A 22001-nucleotide genomic window follows, 5' to 3' on the forward strand; every position below is an offset into this window, starting at 1 on the left:
CAGGGGGAACAAAAGTCTCCATTGTTCTCTGCGATTCTCCTTGAAGAGGCAAACACCAAGTAACCACAACAAAATGATCCCTCTGGAGCACCGTCTACATGGAGACCAGGAATGACAACAATCAACGAGTCCTTCAGTGAATACCTGTAGACGCTTTCGGTCGGATGCTGGGAAGGCATTGGAATCGCTTACCTGGCTCGTTCCCGTACTTCTATCCCAACAGACTGTGACACCCCGAGATGTTAAAGCTGTCAACTTTTCTTTGTAAATGTTTCTACCCAGGAAGACAGCATGTCACCTACCAAGAAGCCTTCTGAGCGCATTCCTCCGAAGCAGCAGAAGCGGGAAGGTTTGCAGGAAATACAACAATGGGTATGCCTCCAGTAATAACTTTATTCCTTTCTCCTTTATCTACAGTTATTTTTCATATTGTACAGTCTATTGAATTAGGTTCAGTGCCTGTCTCGGCCAAAATAATGCAACTTCAGTAAACCAAAAAAACCAAAAAACCAAAAAACCAAAAAACCAAAAAAAACCCTCTGAATTGCTTACCTTTGATACGCCTGAGGAGAGGCAGGGGGTGTATTGAACACGTGTGAGTATGGGTGGTAAGGTGTCTTTTTCAAAGCCTGAATTAGATTTTGTCTATACTCTGGGTCTATGCACCACAATGACCCTTTCCCAATGCTCTGCAAAGAAAATGAAAACATAAAAATGATTAATAGAAGAAACACCCAGGATTCGGCAGCAAGTAGATGAATCGCAATTACCCCAGTTGCTTATTTTTAAGAGCCTCTCGCTTATTTTTTTGGCGTTTGCTAGCCACAAATACGGAATATCGTACCCTGACAATGCAGCACCATAAAACGCACTTCAGCCTTACCTGGATTAAGTCTGACAGACGAAATGAACATGTTATTACCAGGTGATGCTGATACAATAATATTGTGATTTTCCTACCCTGCCGACCCCCAAACTCAGACTCCTTTATTATTTCTCAGTGTCAACTCTGAAGGACGTATGTATTCTCTTCTAGAAAATGAGTTTTAGATTTGTCAGATTTCAAATGTGGAAAGCAAAAGAGGGCTGGGTACCTCAAAACTCCCATCTCCGCTGTAAAAAAAAAAATGCAAGGGTTATGTTTTCGAGCCATATTATTTCGGTACCACTTCACAAAAAAACAGAAAAGGAATCGACTTGTTTTTTTCCTACTTACAAAAGAATGGCATTTAAGCTTCCAATGGAATTCTGTAATTACCTTCCCCAAGAAACAAAAGAACTCAGGCCGCAGCGGTTAAACCTAAGCCAGAAGCCAGTAGTTACTTTCTGGATGCCGCAGTTCATAGACCTAAAGGAGTCGAATCTTTAGAAGTCCAACTTTAGGATGCAAATTTTCTAAAACTGGTTCTATGGAAAGACTTGCTCTGAGGCCCGCTTTTGGTCTGTGGACAGCATTTTTATTAAAAAAGAAAAGTTAAGTCCTTCCTGAGAGGCCCGCTGAACTGGCAGTGTGCCGACAGGCAGTCGCTACTCCAACTGTATGCTTTCAGAAGTGACCGAATGTACCCAAGCGGTTTGATAAGGTCGTTTGTAAATATTTACTGATTTGGAGAGAAAAGAAGTCAAATTACATAAACCCGCGCCCACCCCATGCTTGCAGCCAAGGGACTGACTCTCTTATTTTCAGAACTATTGTACTACAGGAACATTCAGAAAGCAAACAATAAAACTGTTTAACTATTAGAGGGGGAAAAACTCCAAGAAAATCCCTTACAAGGAAAACAAAAATTAAGTTATTCCTAAAACCTTTTTTTTTCTAATGTTTTTTTTTTTTTTTTTTTTTTTAATTTATTTTTGAGACAGAGAGAGAAAGAGCATGAGCAGGGAAGGGACAGGGAAAGAGAGGGAGACACAGAAGCCGAAGCAGGCTCCAGCCTCCGAGCTGTCAGCACAGAACCCGACACGGGGCTTGAACGCATGAACCGTGAGGTCATGACCTAAGCCGAAGTCGGACGCCCAACCGACTGAGCCACCCAGGCGCCCCTATTCCTAAAATCTTTAAAGAGGCTTTTAAAAATTTGTATTTCAGTCATGAGTTCACCAAGTAGTTTACTCACAAACTTATTCGCAGAACCCATTAGAATTCTTTACTATCACAACATCAGTGAGCAGTGGATCTGGAATTAACTCTTTCTGGTGCCTTATGAACAGAGAATTGCTCAAAGCCAAGAAGAGAAGGGGGGCTGGAGCCTCTGGTCACCCCACCCTCCACGCCCAGGGCGCAGGCCTGAGCCCAAACACGGGTCCCAGTCAGGCCGACCAGCCTAAGCTGAACACCAACGTTCCAGTTTCACCATCTGGAGGTCTAAAGACATGAAAAATGTCAACTTTGAAAAATCCAACGTCCTTAAGTGGCCTTTCCTTCCATGTGTACATTTTCAAACCCGGAACAGTTTGGGGCATGGATGAGACTTTCCCGGTAAAGCAGGCAGGCCACCAAATGAGCTGCCAGGTTGGAAAAGAGATGCAAAGCACACTTTCTAGAAGAGGGAGGGGCAGACCGGTAACTACCAAATTTGGATGACGTGAAACAAACCAAAAGCTAGTAACTCCTGGGCAGATGGGGGGGTCCTGGCCTGATTCCACCAAAGGCTCCCTGTGGAGCCCCGTGCAGTGAACCCTGTAAGGCCCCTAACCAGCAACCTGGGGAGGCCAGGACCCTCGTGCAACCCAAACATTTCTGCAACGGAGATCATCTCTGTTCTGGGAACCTAACTGCTTTTGTTTTCATCAAACAAAAAAAAAATTGTTTTGTGGCTCTCAGGGTGGGACCGTCTATTCTTACAGGGAATAAAATTATGACAAAGAAATGAAGGACAACTGGCCCTCTTGGGCAAATAACAATAAGCCAAGAATGTGGTTTCTCCTAACCCTGACCTAAGTATCTTTTTTATTACACTACATTACTATTTACCAACTACACGGAAAAAACCCACAGGTGCCGGGAAGGGGGAGGTTGCAAGGTAAGTGATCCAGGTGCAAGAAGCAGGGGGAGGTACAGTCAGAACTAGGAATTCTGCAGCCAGAGAGACGCTTCCTGTGTGGTCCTGGGAAAATCAGGGTCCCCAGAAAGTCTCGGCTTCCTCCTTGGCAAAACAAAGACCCCCTCCACCAGGGATAGGTGTGAGGGCCAGCAATGGCATGATGTAAACACCTGTAACAGGTGCCTAGAGGTACTCAATAACGGTGGATGACGTCACGAACGTCTCCTTTCTGACGGAATAAAGGGAGCAAAGCTGGCTCTCCAATGCCTTTTGCTAAATCAAATCTGATTTTCCCAAAGCCGACCCTCATAAAAGCAGCACCAAGTTCCAAGTGGCAGTGGGAGGAGCTGCCAGCAGATTCACAGGTACTGTTGGTCCGGGCTCAGCAAACCCACCCTGAAGAGCTCTTCTGCTTTCTACGATGCTCCCTTTATTTCCATCCGTGCCCCCACCTGCCTTCTATGCACCACCTGTTCTATGTACTCGCTACCGTAACTCCTCCCATGCTCAGAAAGCCAATTCTGACTCACAGGAGCCTAGCTGCTAGAAGTTTTCTTTCACCCGGGTCTTAAGGGGTGACCACCAAGCCCAGGTTTAATTTCAAGCTGGTCGGCACATATTTGCAACGTTTATTCACTGCAGACGGTTGCCCAGGCTTTGGGTCATAAGGATTCCTCCCTTGATCAGTTCTGCATTTCACTGGGAGAGAGACGTGGGATGGCTGATTGGTTTTCACAGACCAGACGTGAATGTCAATATCTCGTACTTAGAATTTCCAAAGAGAGAAAAACAAACAACAAAAAAAGCATCTTTGGGACACACCCATGGGGACACTCATCTGTCTACTCCAATGACTGTAGAGCTCGAAAGGAACAGAAAGCGTCTGGCATTGCATCTCGTGCAAATATCCTCCTTGGTCTCACGTAACAGTTCAGAAGAGTAAAAAGGGTGACTTGAAAAAAATTTTAATGGAAATATGCACACAGAGAAATACTCAAGTTTCTTAGGCCAGGAAAAATTACATTTAATGTCCCTAACAGGGGAAAGGCAGCTGAAATTTGATCACAGCTGTATAATACATTTAGAGTCAGGGCTTTTACAGAAATTTCTGCATCCTCTCTGAAGAATAGGGATTTTTTTTTTTTTTTTTTTTTTACTGTGACAACTGTGGGAGCCATGCATCAATTAGGGTTAAGGAATTCTAAATAATAAGAAAGATCTTCATTCAGAGACACATTTTTGTGTATATGCATTCTTTAAGATGACATTTATATACCTACGTGTATATAGAGAGGAAAATGTCTCCGAATGAAGATCTTTCATACACACACACATATATAGCTCGAAAAAAACTAACGTGAAAAAGTAGAGGGAAAAAAAAATAAATTGAGTAAGAAGATACGGATGAGGCCAAGTTTTGTTTTTTAATTAAAAAGCACCTGGAGAATAATAGACATCTCCCTGTTAGCAATAAAAAAACACATCAGTACCCAAGAAGAAAAAAAGACAAGAGCCTGTATTGTAGAAAGAACTGATTAGTTAGAAAGGTTAAAAAAGAGAGAGAGAGAGAGAGAGAGAGAGATAAGAACAACAACTAAATTAAGTCTTAAATCTAACTTCTAAAGATAACATTTTCTCCGAGATGTCTCTAGCAGCTCGTGAATCTGTCCCCCGCCCCCATCCCCACCCACCCCCGCTACAGTAATTTGGACCTGCACACAGCACTTGTCTGTCTGTCTGCCTTACATACAGGTCTTCATCTGTGGGCTCTGCACTAGGTTGTGAATCCCTGAGGATAAGTACCAAATTTTAAAGATTATTTTCAAACTGTGGGCTGTCACATTAATGGGTCCTGAAATCGACCTAACAGGTCACCACCAGCATTGTGTTAATGGAACAGAACAGAACCAAACAGATCAGACTAGAAAACATGTGTAGTAAAGTGGTATTTTGTGAAATGGGCATGTGTCTATGCATGGAGCATAACAGATCACAAGGTAACATACACTTCTTACTTGGATTCTGGGTCAAAGAAGTATGGTCAACACTGGTCTAGGACAACAATTCCCCCCACTCCCCCCCCCCCACCCCGCGCCCCTGCCCCCTTCTCATTATTTCTGAGGGATAAAGCCCGCTTCAAGCAGTAATGCAGGACTCTCTCATGACAGCCAAGGCAGAGGAGAGGAGCCGTCCTTGGGAAAGGGAGATCATAAGGTGGGAGCCATGTCAATTTGGAGCAGGGAGCTGGATAGGTGTTCTTGGTGCATTTGAAATGATTCTTCTTGATGTTTCTGACATGCTATTTCTGAGGGTGTTTCCAACACCACCTACCCTTGTTCATTCCCTCCTCCATACGGCACCCACTCCACGCCAGGTGCCATGGGGGTCACACTAGTGACTACACACAATGCAAAAAGGTGCTACTCTCTTGAAGCTTGGATTCAAGTAAGACAGCAAGTAAGTGAAGAGATAAATAAGCAAGATCATACAGACAGACCGTAATGCCTGCCGTGAAGGAAATAACGAGCAATGGGTTTGAAGACTGGAACTTGCCGCCATAGGAAGAATAAATGGGTTGGAAGGTCTGTTATGAGCTGATGCCACAGCCTGGGCCTGAAGTGGCCGGGTGGCAGCAGAGGAGGAGGAGGAAGAAGGACAGCTTCAGGATGTATTCTGGAGAACCACCTGGTCCTGGCAATGGATTAGAAGTGGCAGGTAAAGAAGAAAGAAGAAGAATGGTTCAGTTTGTGCAACGAATTGGGTCAAAGATTGGGAGGGGGGAAATCTGGTGCTCATCTGAACATATAACCTTTGACCTGCCTATGAATTAAGAACAGCTGATCGCGGTACTTGAATGACGTTGCTGGACGCCCATTACCTCTCTTCCCTCTGTTGTAACCCGCTGACCATCCCCACCCCCACCCCCCACCCCCGTTTATAGCAAAAGCTCAGTGATGTAGAAAGGTAGATCTATGGCGGGCTCCCTTTCAAGGTTTAACATCAACTGATTTTCTACAGCTGATTCTTCTACAGCAGGGGCCGGTCAGCGGAAATGTGTTAGTTGTTGAAGGCCACGCGGTCTCTGTTGCAACTACTCAACTCTGCCGTTGTCCAACAAAAGCAACCACAGACTGTGGCAACCGCAGATGTGGCTGTGCTTCCGTAAGACTTGATTTATAAAAACACAACCCACCGTTCACCGGCCCCTGTCCCACTGCTTCTATACTCGAACCCAGGGCTCAGACTCTAAACTCCCGTAGCTGTGGGAACCGAAAACCAGGTAAGGAGTCTTCAGGGGCTAGGAGAGGTGGGCTGGGATGCTGTGGGATGAGGGAGGGGGAAGTCAAGTGCTTGAAGGCAGGAAAGGGGGTCATGCGGAGGGTGGGGGAGGAGGAGGTGCAGATGGGCTAAGTCAGCCCGTCGCGACACGAATACAACTCGTTGAGCCAGCACAGCTCCCTCTGATTCTCTGGGTCTCAGTTTCTCCTCTTTAAAGTAGATGGTCAGACTCAATCATCCCACAGGCTCATACCCTTAATGCTGTGAGAATGCGTTGCTACAGACTCGTTAGTGGACTCTGTCTCCTTCCTGGCGTTTTACTCACTTGTAGCTTGTATAAACGGGGAGCCCCCAGAGTTGACATTTGTCACCCAGTTGCCATTCTAACCCAACATGAACAAAGTTGTCCTGGGAGCTGGAAGGCGGGCTTAAAAATCGTCTGGAAACAGCTCCTGCTGTATGTAGCCTCCCCAGAGCTGGTCCCAGGGCACAAGGATGTTTCCACCCCTCACCCCCCCCACCACCCCCGCCACTCCTCCTCTACTCTGTTGCTGACTCCTGTGCAGGCTCCTCGGGGACAGGCTGGCATAAAGGAAGAAGGGAGAGAAAGGAGGGGGAGGCTAGTGGAGGGCCGGCAGGTGCTGCTACTCTCCTGGTTGCAAGTTCCCTCCTTCCCCAGAAAAGCCATCCTCGGCCCCTAGACAAGGCCGAATCCAGACTTGAACAGGTCACAAACCCGGCCCAACTTCCCTGGGCCTAATCACAGAATCTCCCTTGGGTCCTTGGCTCTCATTCTGAAGCAGGTCATTTGACACTTGGGATCATGACACACCATGACATAAAGGCAGGGTCCACTTTTTAGGGTGCAGGACCCGCCCCCCCAGCCAGAGGAAGACAAACAATAAACAACTCTGGAAGACTGCGTAAGCTAACCCAAGGGCTACAGGACAACAGAGGAGAAAGAAGAGCCCCCCACACACAGTCCTAGGTCAGCCCCTCCTGCAGACCCACTCAAGTGCACAACACACACACACACACACACACACAGTCCTCGACCAACCCCTCCTGCTGACCCACTCAATGCTCACACCCCCTGTGCAGGGCAGCCCCCCAGCAGAACACGCAGCCTCAGAGACGGTTCTCACCTTCCCACCAAGCCCCCTACACAGTCTCTCTCCCTTGCGTTCGCACTTCCTGGGCCTGTCGAGATGGTGAAAGACAAATACGCCCATGTGCCCGTGAGAGGGGCCAGAAGCAATGCCAGGGCTTTCCTGGGGAGCATTCCAGAATGCATCCCACACGTGGCTCCGAATCAACTGAGGGATTGAACCTATACGGTTCTTGTCTACACTGCTACCCTGCTGTGTTACTGGATATAAACCACTTGTCCTGTCGGACTGGCAGCTTTTTCACCTCCACATTAGAGGTAATACCATCTTCTCCGAGTCACGTTGGGCCTAAATGTGGTCATGCGTAGAATGTACCTAACACCGTACCCAGTACTTAAAAGCCAGTTAATCAATTTAATTCTCGTCTCTGTCAAAGGAAGTCACAGGAGAAGCTGGGTGATACTAAAAAAAAGAGACAGAGAGAGAACAGAGAAAAGTTATGCTAACAGATGGCCATGACCTCGTACCCCACCAAAATGCTTGGCAAATGAGTGATTCGTAGAGGCCCTTTTTGTTCTAAAATTCTGTCGTTTATAATCTAAAGACATCAAGGGGGATTTTTAAATTTTAAAATACGAAGCAAATGATCTGAGGAACTAGCCCAGTACATGAAAGAGAGAAGCAGAAAGAGAAAGAACAAAACTAATCACGGAGAATTTTTATCCAGAGAGATGGCTGTTCATTTCCCACAACAAAACAGACCACTGCTCCGGAAGAAAGATTTTTTTTTTTTTTTTAACGTTTATTTATTTTTGAGACAGAGAGAGACAGAGCATGAACGGGGGAGGGGCAGAGAGAGAGGGAGACACAGAATCAGAAGCAGGCTCCAGGCTCTGAGCCATCAGCACAGAGCCCGACGCGGGGCTTGAACTCACAGAGCACGAGATTGTGACCTGAGCCACCCAGGCACCCCAGGAAGAAAGATTTTAAAAAGAGAAGTCACGTCAGACACTTGGATCTCCCTAACAACTTTGCAGCGTTGTCCTGGTTTAAATGCCCCACTGCGTTCTCCCCTCTCCCTCTCTCTCTCTCTCTCTCTTTTTTCCCCCCCAAAGGAAGAGGGATGAAAACAGAGAAATTACACCCCTGGTCCAGACAGAAGTTTCTCTCAACCCACCCCCTGTGCCTCAGTCCTGCTCCACCCCGGGGGTGGGGGAGGGGGGAGCCCCTGCAGGCAGGGAGGGCAGGCCCCGAGGCTTCAAGGACTGTGCCAGCCTACTGGCATCAGGAGCTGGAAACAGAGCCGCTGATGGTCACGGCCACCAAACGACGTGTCCTCTTGGGAAGTCTCCCCCACTCCTGCAGCCGTCTTGCTATTATTTTACAGACGTGCTCCGAAAGCTACAAAGACGGAATCATGACGAAGAGGCCACTTGTGCAATACGCAGATACAGGAGCTGTGTGACGGTTGTTAAGGCCCCACGGCTCTGTCGGGAGCACGCTTCAGCCACCTCGGAACACCCCCTTCCTTCGTGAGCATCCACGGGCACAGGGGCGAGGGAACACAGAAGGGACAGGTGGGCAAGGACCATTTTCAGACACATGGGAAATGTTTCGTCTGCAGTGGAGACGCCGGGCAGGCTCCGTGAATCAATCATTTCCTTGCATTAACACCTAAATAGAACCAAAAGAAACCCAACATGTGCCTTAAAACCAAATTAATCTCTAGGAAAAGCCAGGTGTGGGGAAGTGGGCGGGACCTGTGGAAGGAAGGCAGTCGGTTCACTAGAGGTTAGGAGGGCTTTGGTGTCATTTGCTCCGTCACTTGCTATGTGCGGGAGAGGCTTTCGTCTCCTGCCCTCCACCACCCATCAGCGCAGGTCCACTGGGGCGGGGTGAGGGCGAGCCCGAAGCACGCAACTCATGCAGGCTGCTGGAGCTGGGAAGTGGGTTGAAATGAGTTCTCTCTCGCACTGTCTACACTACTGCCTCCCGACTGCCAAAGGCAGGCGAGAGCTCAGTGCACCAACATCAGTAACAAAATGATCAACAAACATCCAAAATATGTTTTCTGATAAATACTGTACAATTTTTTAAATAACAGCTGTTTGTATCATACCCACAATCTTAAAATAAAAATTGCATAAGCAAATTATAAAGAGGACACACGGGGGGCGCCTGGGTGGCTCAGTCGGTTGAGTGTCCGACTTCGGCTCAGGTCATGATCTCACAGTCCATGAGTTCGAGCCCCGTGTCAGGCTCTGTGCTTCTGTGCTGACAGCTAAGAGCCTACAGCCTGCTTTGGATTCTGTGTCTCCCTCTCTCTCTGACCCTCCCCCGCTCATGCTCTGTGTGTGTGTCAAAAATAAATAAACATTAAAAAAAAATTTTTTTTAATGAAAAAATAAAGAGGATACATGGTAGAACAAAAGACACGTTAGATTGCCTTTTCATGCTTTTTAAAAATTTTTTTTCAGTTTCTTTATTTTGAGAGACAACACGTGCACAAGTTGGGGAGGGGCAGAGGGAAAGAGAGACAGAATCCCAAGCATTCTCCTCATCATCACTGCAGAGCCCGACGTGGGGCTCGAACTCAGGAACTGTGAGATCACAACCTGAGCCAAGATAAAGAGTCAGAGACTGTGCTGCCCACGCGCCCCCAGGCTTGGTTTTTTTTTAAGTTGACAAGGCAAACTAACTTAAAGCTAATAGGTATGAAGAGATGGTAAATGTACCATTTACGGCATTGACAGAAACAGAAACTCAGTTATTTGAGAAGTTCAAACCCCAGGAAGGGACTTTTATAAACAGATCGTCTGAAGGGGAGAGGCGAAAAGATGACAGCCAGCTCTAATTCTGGACTGAACTTGCACTCTTTCCAGAACCTCTTTCTTTTTTAAAAAAAACCTCTTTCTTTTATGTATCTTTAAATGTTTATTTTTTATAGGCAGAAAGAGCACGAGGGGGGAAGGAATAGAGAGAGACAGACAGACAGAATCTGAAGCAGGCTCCAGGCTCTGAGCTGTCAGCACAGAGCCCGACACAGGGCTCAAACTCACAAACCGTGAGCCGAGGTCGGACGCTTAACCGACAGAGCCACCCAAGCACCCCAGTACCTCTACTTTCTTTAAAGAGATTCAGACGCAGCAAAATGATAACTAATGCAGTCATCTTTTATGGAGGGTAATAAAGGCACACGTGGGCCTGACATACACACACATCCACGGCCGGGTTGCATCTGGCGACCTCGTGCCACTTTATCTGCTGGTCGTCAGTAGTTACTCATCTATTTTTAAATGTTCCGATATGATCTTATCTAACTGGCACACATCATTTGATCACCTTATTTCCATAACTAAAAGTTGTTGAATGTACCTGGCCAGGTAGAAGTTACAGGGTGTGTGTGTGTGTGTGTGTGTGTGTGTGTGTGTGTGTGTGTGTACTGGGGTGGAACTTAATAGTTATGGCATTGTATTTTAAAAAAAAAAAAAATCATAAAAACCCTCTCTCTCGGGAAAACCTGCACACAGGGTTGTAGGTGTGTTTATATGTTTGCTTTGTCAGGGATGGCCACTGGCCACGGTTCCAACCAGTCACCGCTCTCTCTCATTCATGGTCCACAAGGGGCCTTTGCTGGGGTTCCTAGGCTGGGAATCCAGCTTTTGGCGAAGCAGCGTGCTATAGAGCCAACTTGGCCCGCCTAGAGAGGGACAAAGTGCCTTGCCAGCACCTTTACATTTCAGCACGAGTGTTCTAACAGCAAAGGAGACCCTTTCAACAGATGGTGGTTGAGCACAGGCTGATGTTACGGCATCTGCTGCAAAGACAAATCTGAAGCCATCCCCAGCCCAAGTGGGAGAAGCGACAAGGAGCAAATGACACCCTAAATGTTATGGATTCCTTTTCAAATAGTCAAGATGGGGACAGAGCCTGCAGGACTGGAGGGCAAGGCCGAATTTGCTGGCGGGGGTGGGGGGAGGGCAGGAAAACTGCAGGTGAGAAGAGGCAGATCCAGAACTCCAAAAGGAACTGAGACCTCACGGAGCCCCAGGCAAACAAAGGGAGGGGAGACGAACGGGGTGGGGGGGGGGGGTTTGGACTGAGAGAATGAACTAATCCTGTGATTGGCACTCAGGGAAACATTTAAGGAAACAGAATCTACCCCAAAAGACTAGCTGACCTGGACCCTGGGAATCACATGAAAACCATGGCAAAGGCTGAAGCTGCCCGACCCAGCAGCCGCTAGGGCCACAGCACGATGGTGTCTAAACCCTCCTCTTGGCCTCACTCGGAGTCTCCTTGAGGCCAATTTCAGAGCACTGAAAAAGGCAAATTACATTGGTCCTCAACCTCATCATCACATCTTCCTGACAAATTGTGTTTCCAGGAGGTTCTGCAGAAGGTGGGAGTTGCCAACCTCCGGGCAGGCACAGCTATGCAGATCGCGGCATTTCGGTGATAGTGGGATGGGTGTCACCTGCAAAGGCCAGTGTCCAAACTGAGCACTGCTCGCTATGGGGAGTCACCTGGGCTACCAGCACAGTGACCGACAAGACTGTTACAGGGTTATGAGGGCACCTGGGACAGCACGCCTGTGTCTGCACACTTTTCTTCTTCTTTTTTTAATGTTTATTTATTTTTGAGTGAGTGAGAGAGAGAGAGAGAGAGAGAGAGAGAGAGAGAGTGCAAGCAGGGGAGGGGCAAAGAAAGAGACAGGGAGACACAGAATCTGAAGCAGGCTCCAGGCTCTGAGCTGTCAGCACAGAGCCCCATGCGGGGCCCGAACTCACAAACCATGAGCTCATGACCTGGGCTGCAGTAGGACGCTTAACCGACTGAGTCACCCAGGCGCCCCATGGCTGCACCCTTTACAACTCACCTGAGAACCCACTATGACCTGAGGCACGGAACACAAGAAACAGTCCTCCAGAGATTCAACCAGAAGCCCATCAGGTTAATAACTGACAATTAAACACGACGACATGATAGCAAACGAGAGGAAGTCGGCCAAGGGTTATGAGTTACATGATTACGACGCATAAGGGGAACATCTCCGCTTTAACAAACACTTCACGTGGCGCATTTCAATGGACAGGGTAAAAGTACTCTCTAACCACCATTTCATTAGTCCTGACAGGGATCTCAGGAAGGACGCCTGCAGCCGGGATTCTGGACCTCCCCGTGGGGGGAGGGGAGGGACTCCAAAAATAGGTGCCCTGCCCACGAACACACCAGGCTCAGACCATGCCACAGTGATTCGGTAAGGTTCCCCCCCAAAACAGCCAGCCCTTGATCATCCATGGAGATGTTACACGCGAGCCATTTTCATTGGCTTGGTACATTGCCGAGGCATTGGCCTAAATGCCAGTCCGACCAGGGGCTCAGGGTACACCCGAACATCTGAGCAGTGGCGGCAGTGGTAACAGCAACAGGAATCACCGTTGACATTGACTGACAACTGACCATGTGCCAAGCACGGTCCTCAGCATTTTTCGTGCCTATTTATTCTCCCAACAAACCTAGAAGACAGAGGGGCAGGAGAACCCTACAGACCAGAAAGTTAAGGCTCAGACAGGTTAACTAACTTGCCTCAGGTCAAATGCAAGCTGTCGGACTTGGGAATGCCTCACCATGGAAATGCGAGTCTGCAACAAACATCACCAGGTAGGCAGCCAGCTGCAGTAAAACCATGCCTCACACACATTCCTAAGCCAAACTTAATGATTTGGGGATCACCTACTGTCATTAAAGGAACAGATGTCCTTTACCAGGAGTGGCCACACACAAAGGCTTTCGGATACACACACTCTAATCGTTCACGTGAGAAGAGGCACAAAGTCCAAAGTTACGACTGCTACTATCACGGCTTTGTATTTGAGTCGTTGGCACATGGTCATTGGCAGACAAAACATCACCTTTCCGTTTGTATAGCGAATTTCAAAGAACAATCAATTACCCGGGTGGCCCTAACCAACTCCATGAAGGGATCTGAGATTAAGTCCGTTTATAGCCAAGACGATTATAGGCTCCAAAAAGATGGGCTGGCCCCACTCCTAACCAGCAAGAGGCAGAGCCAGGATTCAAACCTCAGGCTTCTTGAGTTGCCTCCGTCCATCACACGTCCGTGAGGAAATCCAGCCCGCCAGCAAGGTTTTCAAATCTGTGTGCATGGTTCAGAGAGTTCCAGCGTCTGCACAAAGGGCTGAGCCAAGACAAACGGAATCCCACGAAGTGGGACAGTTTGTGCAAACATGTACATCCCCTCCCCCCAGGTGGGACCCAAGGTCTCTGAATTCACCTGGCAGGAAGGAGACTCTTAAAGTCATGTGCTCCTTCAGAGAAATCTTTGAAGAGAGTAAGGAGAGAAAGGGCTTTGGTTTGACAGACATATTCTAAAATGGGTGAGAGAGCTAAACTCCCCAACATCATCCCACTGGGATTTGATATCGACTGTGGGTTTGTTTGGCAAAACGGAGCCCCAGATTACACTCAACTTCCAGCGTAGGGGCTACATGGCCTGTGTAAGCGAGGACACGACTTACATTTCCGGTTGAGTTATGTCCTTCCGAGTACATAATACATATAAGTGCACATATAGGACACTGTCATCAACCTTTTACTTATTTGTTTTTTAAAGTTTTGGTTAAGTGACCTCTATACCCCACGTGGGGCTCGAACTCATGGCCCCAAACATCAAGACTTGCATGCTCTTCCCACTGAGCCAGAAGGCACCCCTGTCATCACTCTTTTAAGACCACAGAGAAAAATGTTGTGTCTGGAGTGTTTCGACTGTGCAGCTGTTCCCCCAAAACAACCATGACAAAACAGTGTGTCTGTTTCAGTGTCACTTTCTTCCCCGTGTGGCAGCCCCAGGGGACAACTTAGCTTGGATGGCAAGCTTACTCCGACCCGTATCAACCGTGCCCCATGCACCCGTGTGAAAGCCCCAGGAGCCACCCAGCTCAGAGAGACTCTTCATGTAGGCAAGGACAGCGTGTGGAGACAGACCGCTCAGAAAGGCGGGCTCTGCCTTCTGCACACTCAGAGGCAGCCCAGAGAGGAAGGCACGTCCCTCTCTGGGAGAGATCGCCCTTGACTTTGTAGCATCTTCCAATGGTGGGAAAGTACTTAACCCAATGCTTGAAAAGGAAGACTATCCAGAACCTAGCAGAAACGAGTCTGGGGCTCTGTTTAGGCATTGTTTGTTTGTGTAGCTGTTTTAAATTGAAGACCGATCCCTAGCTGTTAAATTAACCTTCCATAGTGACCTGCATGATCACCGGCAGCCCTCTCGCGCTTAGGCATCGGCCAGGACTGAGCACACACGTGCACTGGGTACTCGGAGCACGCGGGCAACACTACAATGGTTGCCTGCCGATCCTCCCCATCCTATACTCTTTGTCTAACTGCGCCGCATACACTCCATCCACCCCACAGAGCCACTCACACTGCTCCCAGCCCGAGGAGACCAACATGTGTAGACACGTGGCTAGGCTCTACTGACTTCGCGTCTGGTTCAACCAAAAGGAGGCACGGGGAAGAGAAGTGAAGGGTGGAAGGAGGGTGAGGGCAGGGTATTTACTCCCCAGGCACCAGGCTGCATCCCGCCACCAAAGGCCGTGCCCCTACCGAGGGCTCATAACCGCAGCTCCTTTCTCCTCCAAAGGCCAGCACTTGCCCCCTTGCCTTCAGAAGGGGTGAGGCGGGTGGGCGCCTGGGTGGCTCAGCTGGTTAAGCGTCCGACTTTTGGGTTTCAGCTCAGGTCATGATCTCATGATCTGTGAGAAAGAGCCCTGCGTCGGGCTCTGTGCTGACAGTGTGGAGCCTGCTTGGGATTCTCTCTCTCTTCTGTGCCCCTCTCCCACTCGTGGTGAGGAAAGTGCCCTGGGGTAGCCCACCATCGCCCCTCCCCTGGGGGTGCACGGGGGGGGGGGGGGGAGGGCATGCGTCCTCCTCACTGGTTCCTCGCAACCCTGCCCAGGGCTGCCAGGCTGGCCCTTTATTAAAAGCTCACCGTTACGTGGGTCATTGTGCCTAGTGTCTCCTGCCAGGGCGATGAATGGCAAGAGGAAAACCACACTGATCGCCCTAGAATTTCACTCTGGGAGTCTACAGGCCACAGTATGTGCATAAGAATTTCCCCGTCATTTCCCCAAATCACAGAGAATAGCAGAGGGGGAAATGCCACAATTGCGTCCCCAATCGTTTACTCTGTTGTATACCTTGAGACCAGAATTCATCTTCCTAAAAAGTGAAATACAAGCTTTCAAACACGACAACTCGATTACAGCACTCATAAAGCACGTTGTCACCAAAAATATTCTCCGTAGACTTCCTCTAAGAGCGCACCGTCAGTGATTACTATTATGTTTCAGTCACTTTCACTGTGCATAAAAACTGCAAATAGGAGAACACCATCAGTAAGGTGTCCCTGTTTTAGAACAGCCGAGTGGAACTACATTGTATCTAAAACGCTTCGGAGTACATACTAACTATACGGTATGAATTCGATTATTGTAACAGTAACAGAATCAAAACTTCTAAGAACTTAAGACCTAACATCCTGAAGACTATCAGTGTTCTGTACGAGGTCAGAGCGACCTTCAGGAAATTAACACAGACTGAAGTTGCAAATCTCAAAACTAGGAGCTGTCTCATGGGGGGTGGGATCTCCAACAAACCTACAAGACGTAATGAAAAACAAAACAAAACACTGATAACATAATAGGCATTGACCTTCTTTAATCACTGAGGAATCATCAGTACCCACAATGTTAAAAATAAAATTTAAAAAGGGATTTTAACAAATTAAATGTAAACCATGTGTTACCGCTATGTATTTTCTTTCTTTTTTTGTTTTTTGTTTTTTTACCACTATGTATTTTTAAAACGCTGTGAGGAACAAGTGTAAAGGACTTCATCTAAAGACAAATAGTTGTGTGAGAGAGCTCACTATGGCTTTACCACAGACCTGGGTTCCAACAGCCGGGTGTGAGCTGCTTTCCCAGGGCTCAGCCTGTTGCTACAGGTCCCAGTTACAGCACTTTAGAAATTTTGCAACAAGTATGAAGGGAGGGAGCAGGTAAACAATGCCTTTTTTCTTGGGAAACAAGGAGGAGACTCGGGTACAACAGCCTAAGGCCTCTCCTTGTATCTTTCCTACTCAGCTCCCTGGGAAGGTTCAACAGTACATTGATTTATAAGTTACCTGGTTAGCGACTACCGCCCCTCGCTAATATGTAAACGCTATGAAGGTGGAGGCTATTCCCATCTGTGCTCGTGACCCTGTGCCAACACAGATGCAGGTGTTCAAAAGATTTTCTACTCGTTTACACACCCACACCTTCGATGGGAGGATGGACAATAAGAAGTTTGAGACTTTGGGGGCGCCTGGGTGGCGCAGTCGGTTAAGTGTCCGACTTCAGCCAGGTCACGATCTCGCGGTCCGTGAGTTCAAGCCCCGCGTCGGGCTCTGGGCTGATGGCTCAGAGCCTGGAGCCAGCTTCCGATTCTGTGTCTCCCTCTCTCTCTGCCCCTCCCCCGTTCATGCTCTGTCTCTCTCTGTCCCAAAAATAAATAAACATTGAAAAAAAAAATTAAAAAAAAAAAAAAGTTTGAGACTTTGCTACATATACTTTTTTCATAGAATTTTGACTTTAGAACTAAGAAATGTTTTACAATTCAAAATAAAAAGGAGAGCAATACAAATTAAAATCATGAGATACGGCAATATGCCCACGGGAGTGGCTAAAATTAAAAATGCTGTCAATCTGAAGCGCTTTTCTGGATGTGAAGCTACTGAAACTATCCCAGACTGTGGGGAGGGATGTAAAACTAGCTCAACCACGTTAGAAAACAGTTTGGCATTTTTGTCTAAAATTATGCATGCGCCTATCATGGGACCCTGCAATCCCATTCCTAGATATTTACCCAACAGGAATGAATTCATATATCCACACAAAGACCTGTACAAGAATGTTGTATGAACACTGTTGTATGAATGTTGTATGAATATAGCAGCTTTGTTCATAATTCCATAAAACTACAATTTCTCCAAAATTCATCCACTGTGGACTGGAAAAACAAATTATAGCTGATAAAATGGAATACTATTCAGCAATAAAAAGGAAGGAATTGCTGATACACACAACATTTATGATTCTCAAAAACATTACACTGAGTGAAAGAAGTCAGAAATAAAAGTAAACTGTTCCATGATTTCATTACCAGGAAATTCTACAAAAGTAGAAAAGTACAAAATGTACAAAAGTACATCGGTGGCTGCCTGACGGTTCAGGTGGATGGAGAGAAGACTGATTCAAAGGGGCACAGGGAAACTGGCAATGAAGATATCCTGGTGGCCACTGTTGTAGTTGGTCACACAGACATATAGATATTAGTATATACACTTTTGATGGGTACAGTTTATCATATATTTATTAAAGTGTGCCTCAATAAAATTGGTTTCTTGGAAAAGAGCAAACTATCAACTTAAAAATTGTTTTAAAAGCAAACAAAATAACCTCACTGGAGGATCGAGTTGGCAACGTGACTTTACAGGGAAAAGGATTCTATCCTGTGGCTTTTGAACTCAGTACTGACTGTCGGTTGTAGTAGAATGTGTACTAAGGACAAAATGAACTGCTAAGCAATATGATGTTTCGACCTGAGTTATATTAATAGTAACATAATTTTGAAACTATTTTATGTATCTTGCAGAATAAAGCAAAAAATGAATGTGTGAATCCATTCACAGTATTAGAAGCCAAGCAAAGAGCTATGAATACAAAATCAAGAAATTTAAGGAAAAACCACTATTGTCAGACATGACTTGGAAATATAAATAAGCCCATTATTCTATTGTTTCTTAGTTCTGCCCACCGAAAGCCCTGAAAATGGTAACACCCCAGTCACAATAAACACACCCAGCATCCAGATTCAGTGTCTAAACACCATTCACCTCTAAAAGCAATCAGAGCTTTTTGGAGAAATGGATATATCTGGTCTGGGAATGGAAAACAGAAGATAAACCTAGGGCATTTCTGTGCAAGAAAGCAAGTAAGTACTCAGAGACTAAAAGGGACATGTTCAAAGGACATGAAAGGCAGCCTGAAAGGGGTCTTCCTGGCCAAATTTGAGGTAATTTGAGCATCAAAACAATCACTGTAATTGATTATAAACACAGACTAAATACAACCGGAGTCGACAATGACCCGATTTATTTGCCACCATGAGAGGCGATTATTACAATGATCCTTTTCTCTACAAATCAGCCACTGCAGTTCCTTTTTAAGAACTGTAATGCCAACTAATGATAGAATTAGAAAAATCACCATTTTGCAACACCCCCCCCCACACACACACAGTGAAATAATTCAGGCAAGAATCATCAGTGGATATGCACACAGGGACAAATTATCTCCCCCTAGATTATGGGTTAATTGCAAAGGGAAACACATACCATGCGGTGGAGAGATCTGGCTTTGCCACCTTAGGCCAGCGTTCAAAACTGAGCGTCACTAACAATGAGACAACCTGGTGGGATCGGATGGTTTAAGAAGCACCCAGCATCACCTGGCAACTGTATAAACAAGCTTGAACCTAAACAAGCATTTGGAACCGACTTCCAGGGGATATGGGGCCGAGCTGAACAACATCACCAGGAAATACTCAGCCAAATTCAGGATGTAAGGCATCCCCTAAAACAACAGGCCTTGATCTTCTCAATCAAGGGGGGTGGCAAGGTGGTAAGATCATTCCAGACTGAAAAGACGACAGAGATCTAAAAATCCAGTTCCAATGCCTATCCCTTCACTGGATCCTGGTTTTAAAAAACCACAAAGTTATAAAAAAAACAAAAACAAAAACAAACAAAAAAAAAACAACTTTGGGGGACAACTGGAGAAATCTGAACATGGGCTACATAGTAGATGCCATAAGGAATTATTTCAAATTTTCTTAGGTGTGGTAAAAATGCTGTGGTTATACAGGAGCATGTCTTGATTCCGAAGAGATTCGTGCTGATGTTTGAAAGGGTACAGCGTCACGATGCTTTCAACTTTCTTTTCATTGGTTCATATAATCTGCATCGATGAATTAAATACAGCATGCGAACAACAACCGATTCTAGGAGGGTATTGAGGTGATCCTTGTACTATTCTTGCATCTGTCCTGTATGTTTGAATTTTTTCTTAATAAGCATATGAGAAGGGGGGGGGGGAGCAGCAGTGGTGGTTTTTGGCATTGGACTCTCCTGGACAGAGCCCCGAGGGTGACAAGGCCGGCATTCTACGTATCTCCACAGGCGTACCGAGCTGAACTGTGCCCTCACCTCCACAGATTCCTACGTGGATACCCCAGCACCTCAGAATGCGACTGTATTTGCAGACAGGGCCTTTGAAGAGGTAACCACGCTAAAATGAGGCCAAGAGGGTGGGCTCTGATCTGATGTCCTCAAAAGAAGAGAAGATTAGGACAGGGCATACACAGAGGGAAGATCATGTGAAGACACGAGAAGGCGGCCACCTACGAGCCATGGAGAGAGGCCTCTGAAGAAACCAGCTCAGTGGACACGTTTATCTCAGACTTCCAGCCTCTGGAACCGCGAGAAAATAAATTTGGTTGTTAAGTCACCCAGTCTGTGGTGCTCTTAACAGCAGCCTAGCAGACTAATAGGACAGGGAAGGTTTCCAGGAGAAGGAGAAAGGCTGTTCCTCTAATCCAGACAGAGGAACAGCTTTTGCTTCCTTGTGTACATTGCCCATTCACTGATAGAGAAAAGCAAGAGCTCCCAGGATACCGTGTGTGCGTGTGTGTGCCTGTGTGTGCAGGGGGGTAGGAGTGAACACACCTATCCAGGCTGACTCAATGTCTGCTGCATCAGCGGGGGAATACCCAGACATCCTGGACCTCAGCTTCTCTTACACTCACGGGACTCCCTCTCTCAGAGCCAGCGACGTCTGGGGACGTCCCCAGAGCCTGGGTTTACCTCGGCAGAGACGCCTTCAAATGCACACGTCTGTCCGCTGCGGGCGATCAGACACCGAATTTTTATCACGAGCAGAGACGTTTCAAGTATATTAAAGTCATTTGTCCTTGAAAGAGAAGAAACGTTCTTGTGTTTATCATCACGGTTCTTATTTATGAAAAAGGGGACATTTTAAACATGAAATTAATATTATGCGATTGATTTTCTCACCTTTTCAGAACTCCCCCCAAATGCAAATAAAACCTAGTAGAACAGGCAAGGAAAATGAGGCCTCATCAAATCCCTTTTCCCACACTACTTGAATCGCGCCCAGCAGATAAGGAGAGAGGGTCAGTTCTCGAAGCTCAGGATGTGGGAACTGGGAAGGGTCTTAAGATCTCCTGGTTGGCTCTCCTCTTTTGACATTTAAGGGACGTAAACTCAAAAGGGCAGGACTTGCTGAGAGCACACGGCTGGGGGGCGGGGGGGGTCTCACCCCACGCTCCTAGCCATAGTCATGCAGGCCCCTCTCTACCCTGCCCTCCACTCAGGGACCCTCCCTGGCTGTGCTGAACCCCCATGCCATGGTAAGAACCCTGAGTCTTTCCAGTAGACAGCAGTGAGGATGCAAAGATTTTGTGGGAAATCTACCCACAGTTTGTCAACCTTTGCCCCGTTGGCATCTGGGGCTCGGTAATTCTTTGTGGTGGGGGTGGTCCTGTGTGCTGCAGGAAGTTTAGCAGCATCCCTGGTCGCTACTCACTAGATACCAGTAGGACCCCTCGCCCAGGTCTGCACAACCAAATCTCCAGATACTGCCAAGTGTCTGTCCCCTGGGGGGACAAAAAAAAAATCACCTCCGATTAAGGACCGCTGCTCTAAGCATGATAAACCACTAAGTTCTGACAGAATGGGGCACACCTCTACGTCCAAGCTTAACATGAATGCAGAAAAGCACCACTTCCCACATCACTGACTTTACCCCTGGACGAGGCTTAAGCCACATTCCTTAAAAGCCCTGCCCACGAGCAGGGTGATCCCAGGCCTCCAGCGCTGAGGTCACATACCAGGTGCCCTGGTTCCCCTTCCTATAAAGAGCAGCAGCAACGACCTCACTGGCCCCACAGAGCCTGGACAGTCCTGGGAATCACCTTCAGAACTGCGTGAGCAGATGCCGACCTGTGCGGACGAGAGACAAACCGGCCCCGGGCTACCCAAAACTCTGTACGAGATTCCGAAATCAAGCTCAGTGACCACAGGAGAAAAGCCCTCTTCTGGGAGAATCAACACAAAGACACCGGCAAGGTAAGTCAACTGCATCTGTAAGCGTTACCGATAAAGAATTCTCTGCTATGGACTAAGTATTTACTCACCGTAGTCCTGAAGCCACTCACAGAGGGATTATGTCTCAGACGCAGGCATTGGCCTACAAATCCACACGGATTACAGGTTTGTTCTTAATTTTTATAAAGCCTTCCCGCAACATCTGGTGATGTGACCGTAACAGCCCTCCCTAGCTAACTCTGCACCCCTGACATCCCAGCCCTGCAGAGCAAGCTGCCAAGGCTGGCCGGCCCCAGTGCCCACAGTCCAGGAAGGGCT

General features: G+C 47.3%; 1 protein-coding gene and 1 long non-coding RNA gene across 6 annotated transcripts in view; one reads left to right on the forward strand and one right to left on the reverse strand.

The window, feature by feature from the left end:
- Positions 1 to 22001, reverse strand: part of FOXN3 (forkhead box N3) — a 398278-nt gene that overhangs the window by 171899 nt on the left and 204378 nt on the right. For all 5 annotated transcript variants that reach the window (XM_053224816.1, XM_027066388.2, XM_053224817.1 and 2 more), the window contains one exon: positions 553 to 689. In XM_053224816.1, the coding sequence (XP_053080791.1) occupies positions 553 to 689 (137 nt within the window). The remainder of the gene's footprint in view (positions 1 to 552; positions 690 to 22001) is intronic.
- On the forward strand, positions 3306 to 9511 carry LOC113601418 (uncharacterized). Its single transcript, XR_003422688.2, has 3 exons — positions 3306 to 3409; positions 6063 to 6324; positions 8820 to 9511. It is a non-coding gene; the product is annotated as an uncharacterized LOC113601418 (long non-coding RNA).

This window comes from Acinonyx jubatus, chromosome B3, assembly GCF_027475565.1.
Source record: "Acinonyx jubatus isolate Ajub_Pintada_27869175 chromosome B3, VMU_Ajub_asm_v1.0, whole genome shotgun sequence".
Taxonomy (NCBI): Eukaryota; Metazoa; Chordata; class Mammalia; order Carnivora; family Felidae; genus Acinonyx; species Acinonyx jubatus.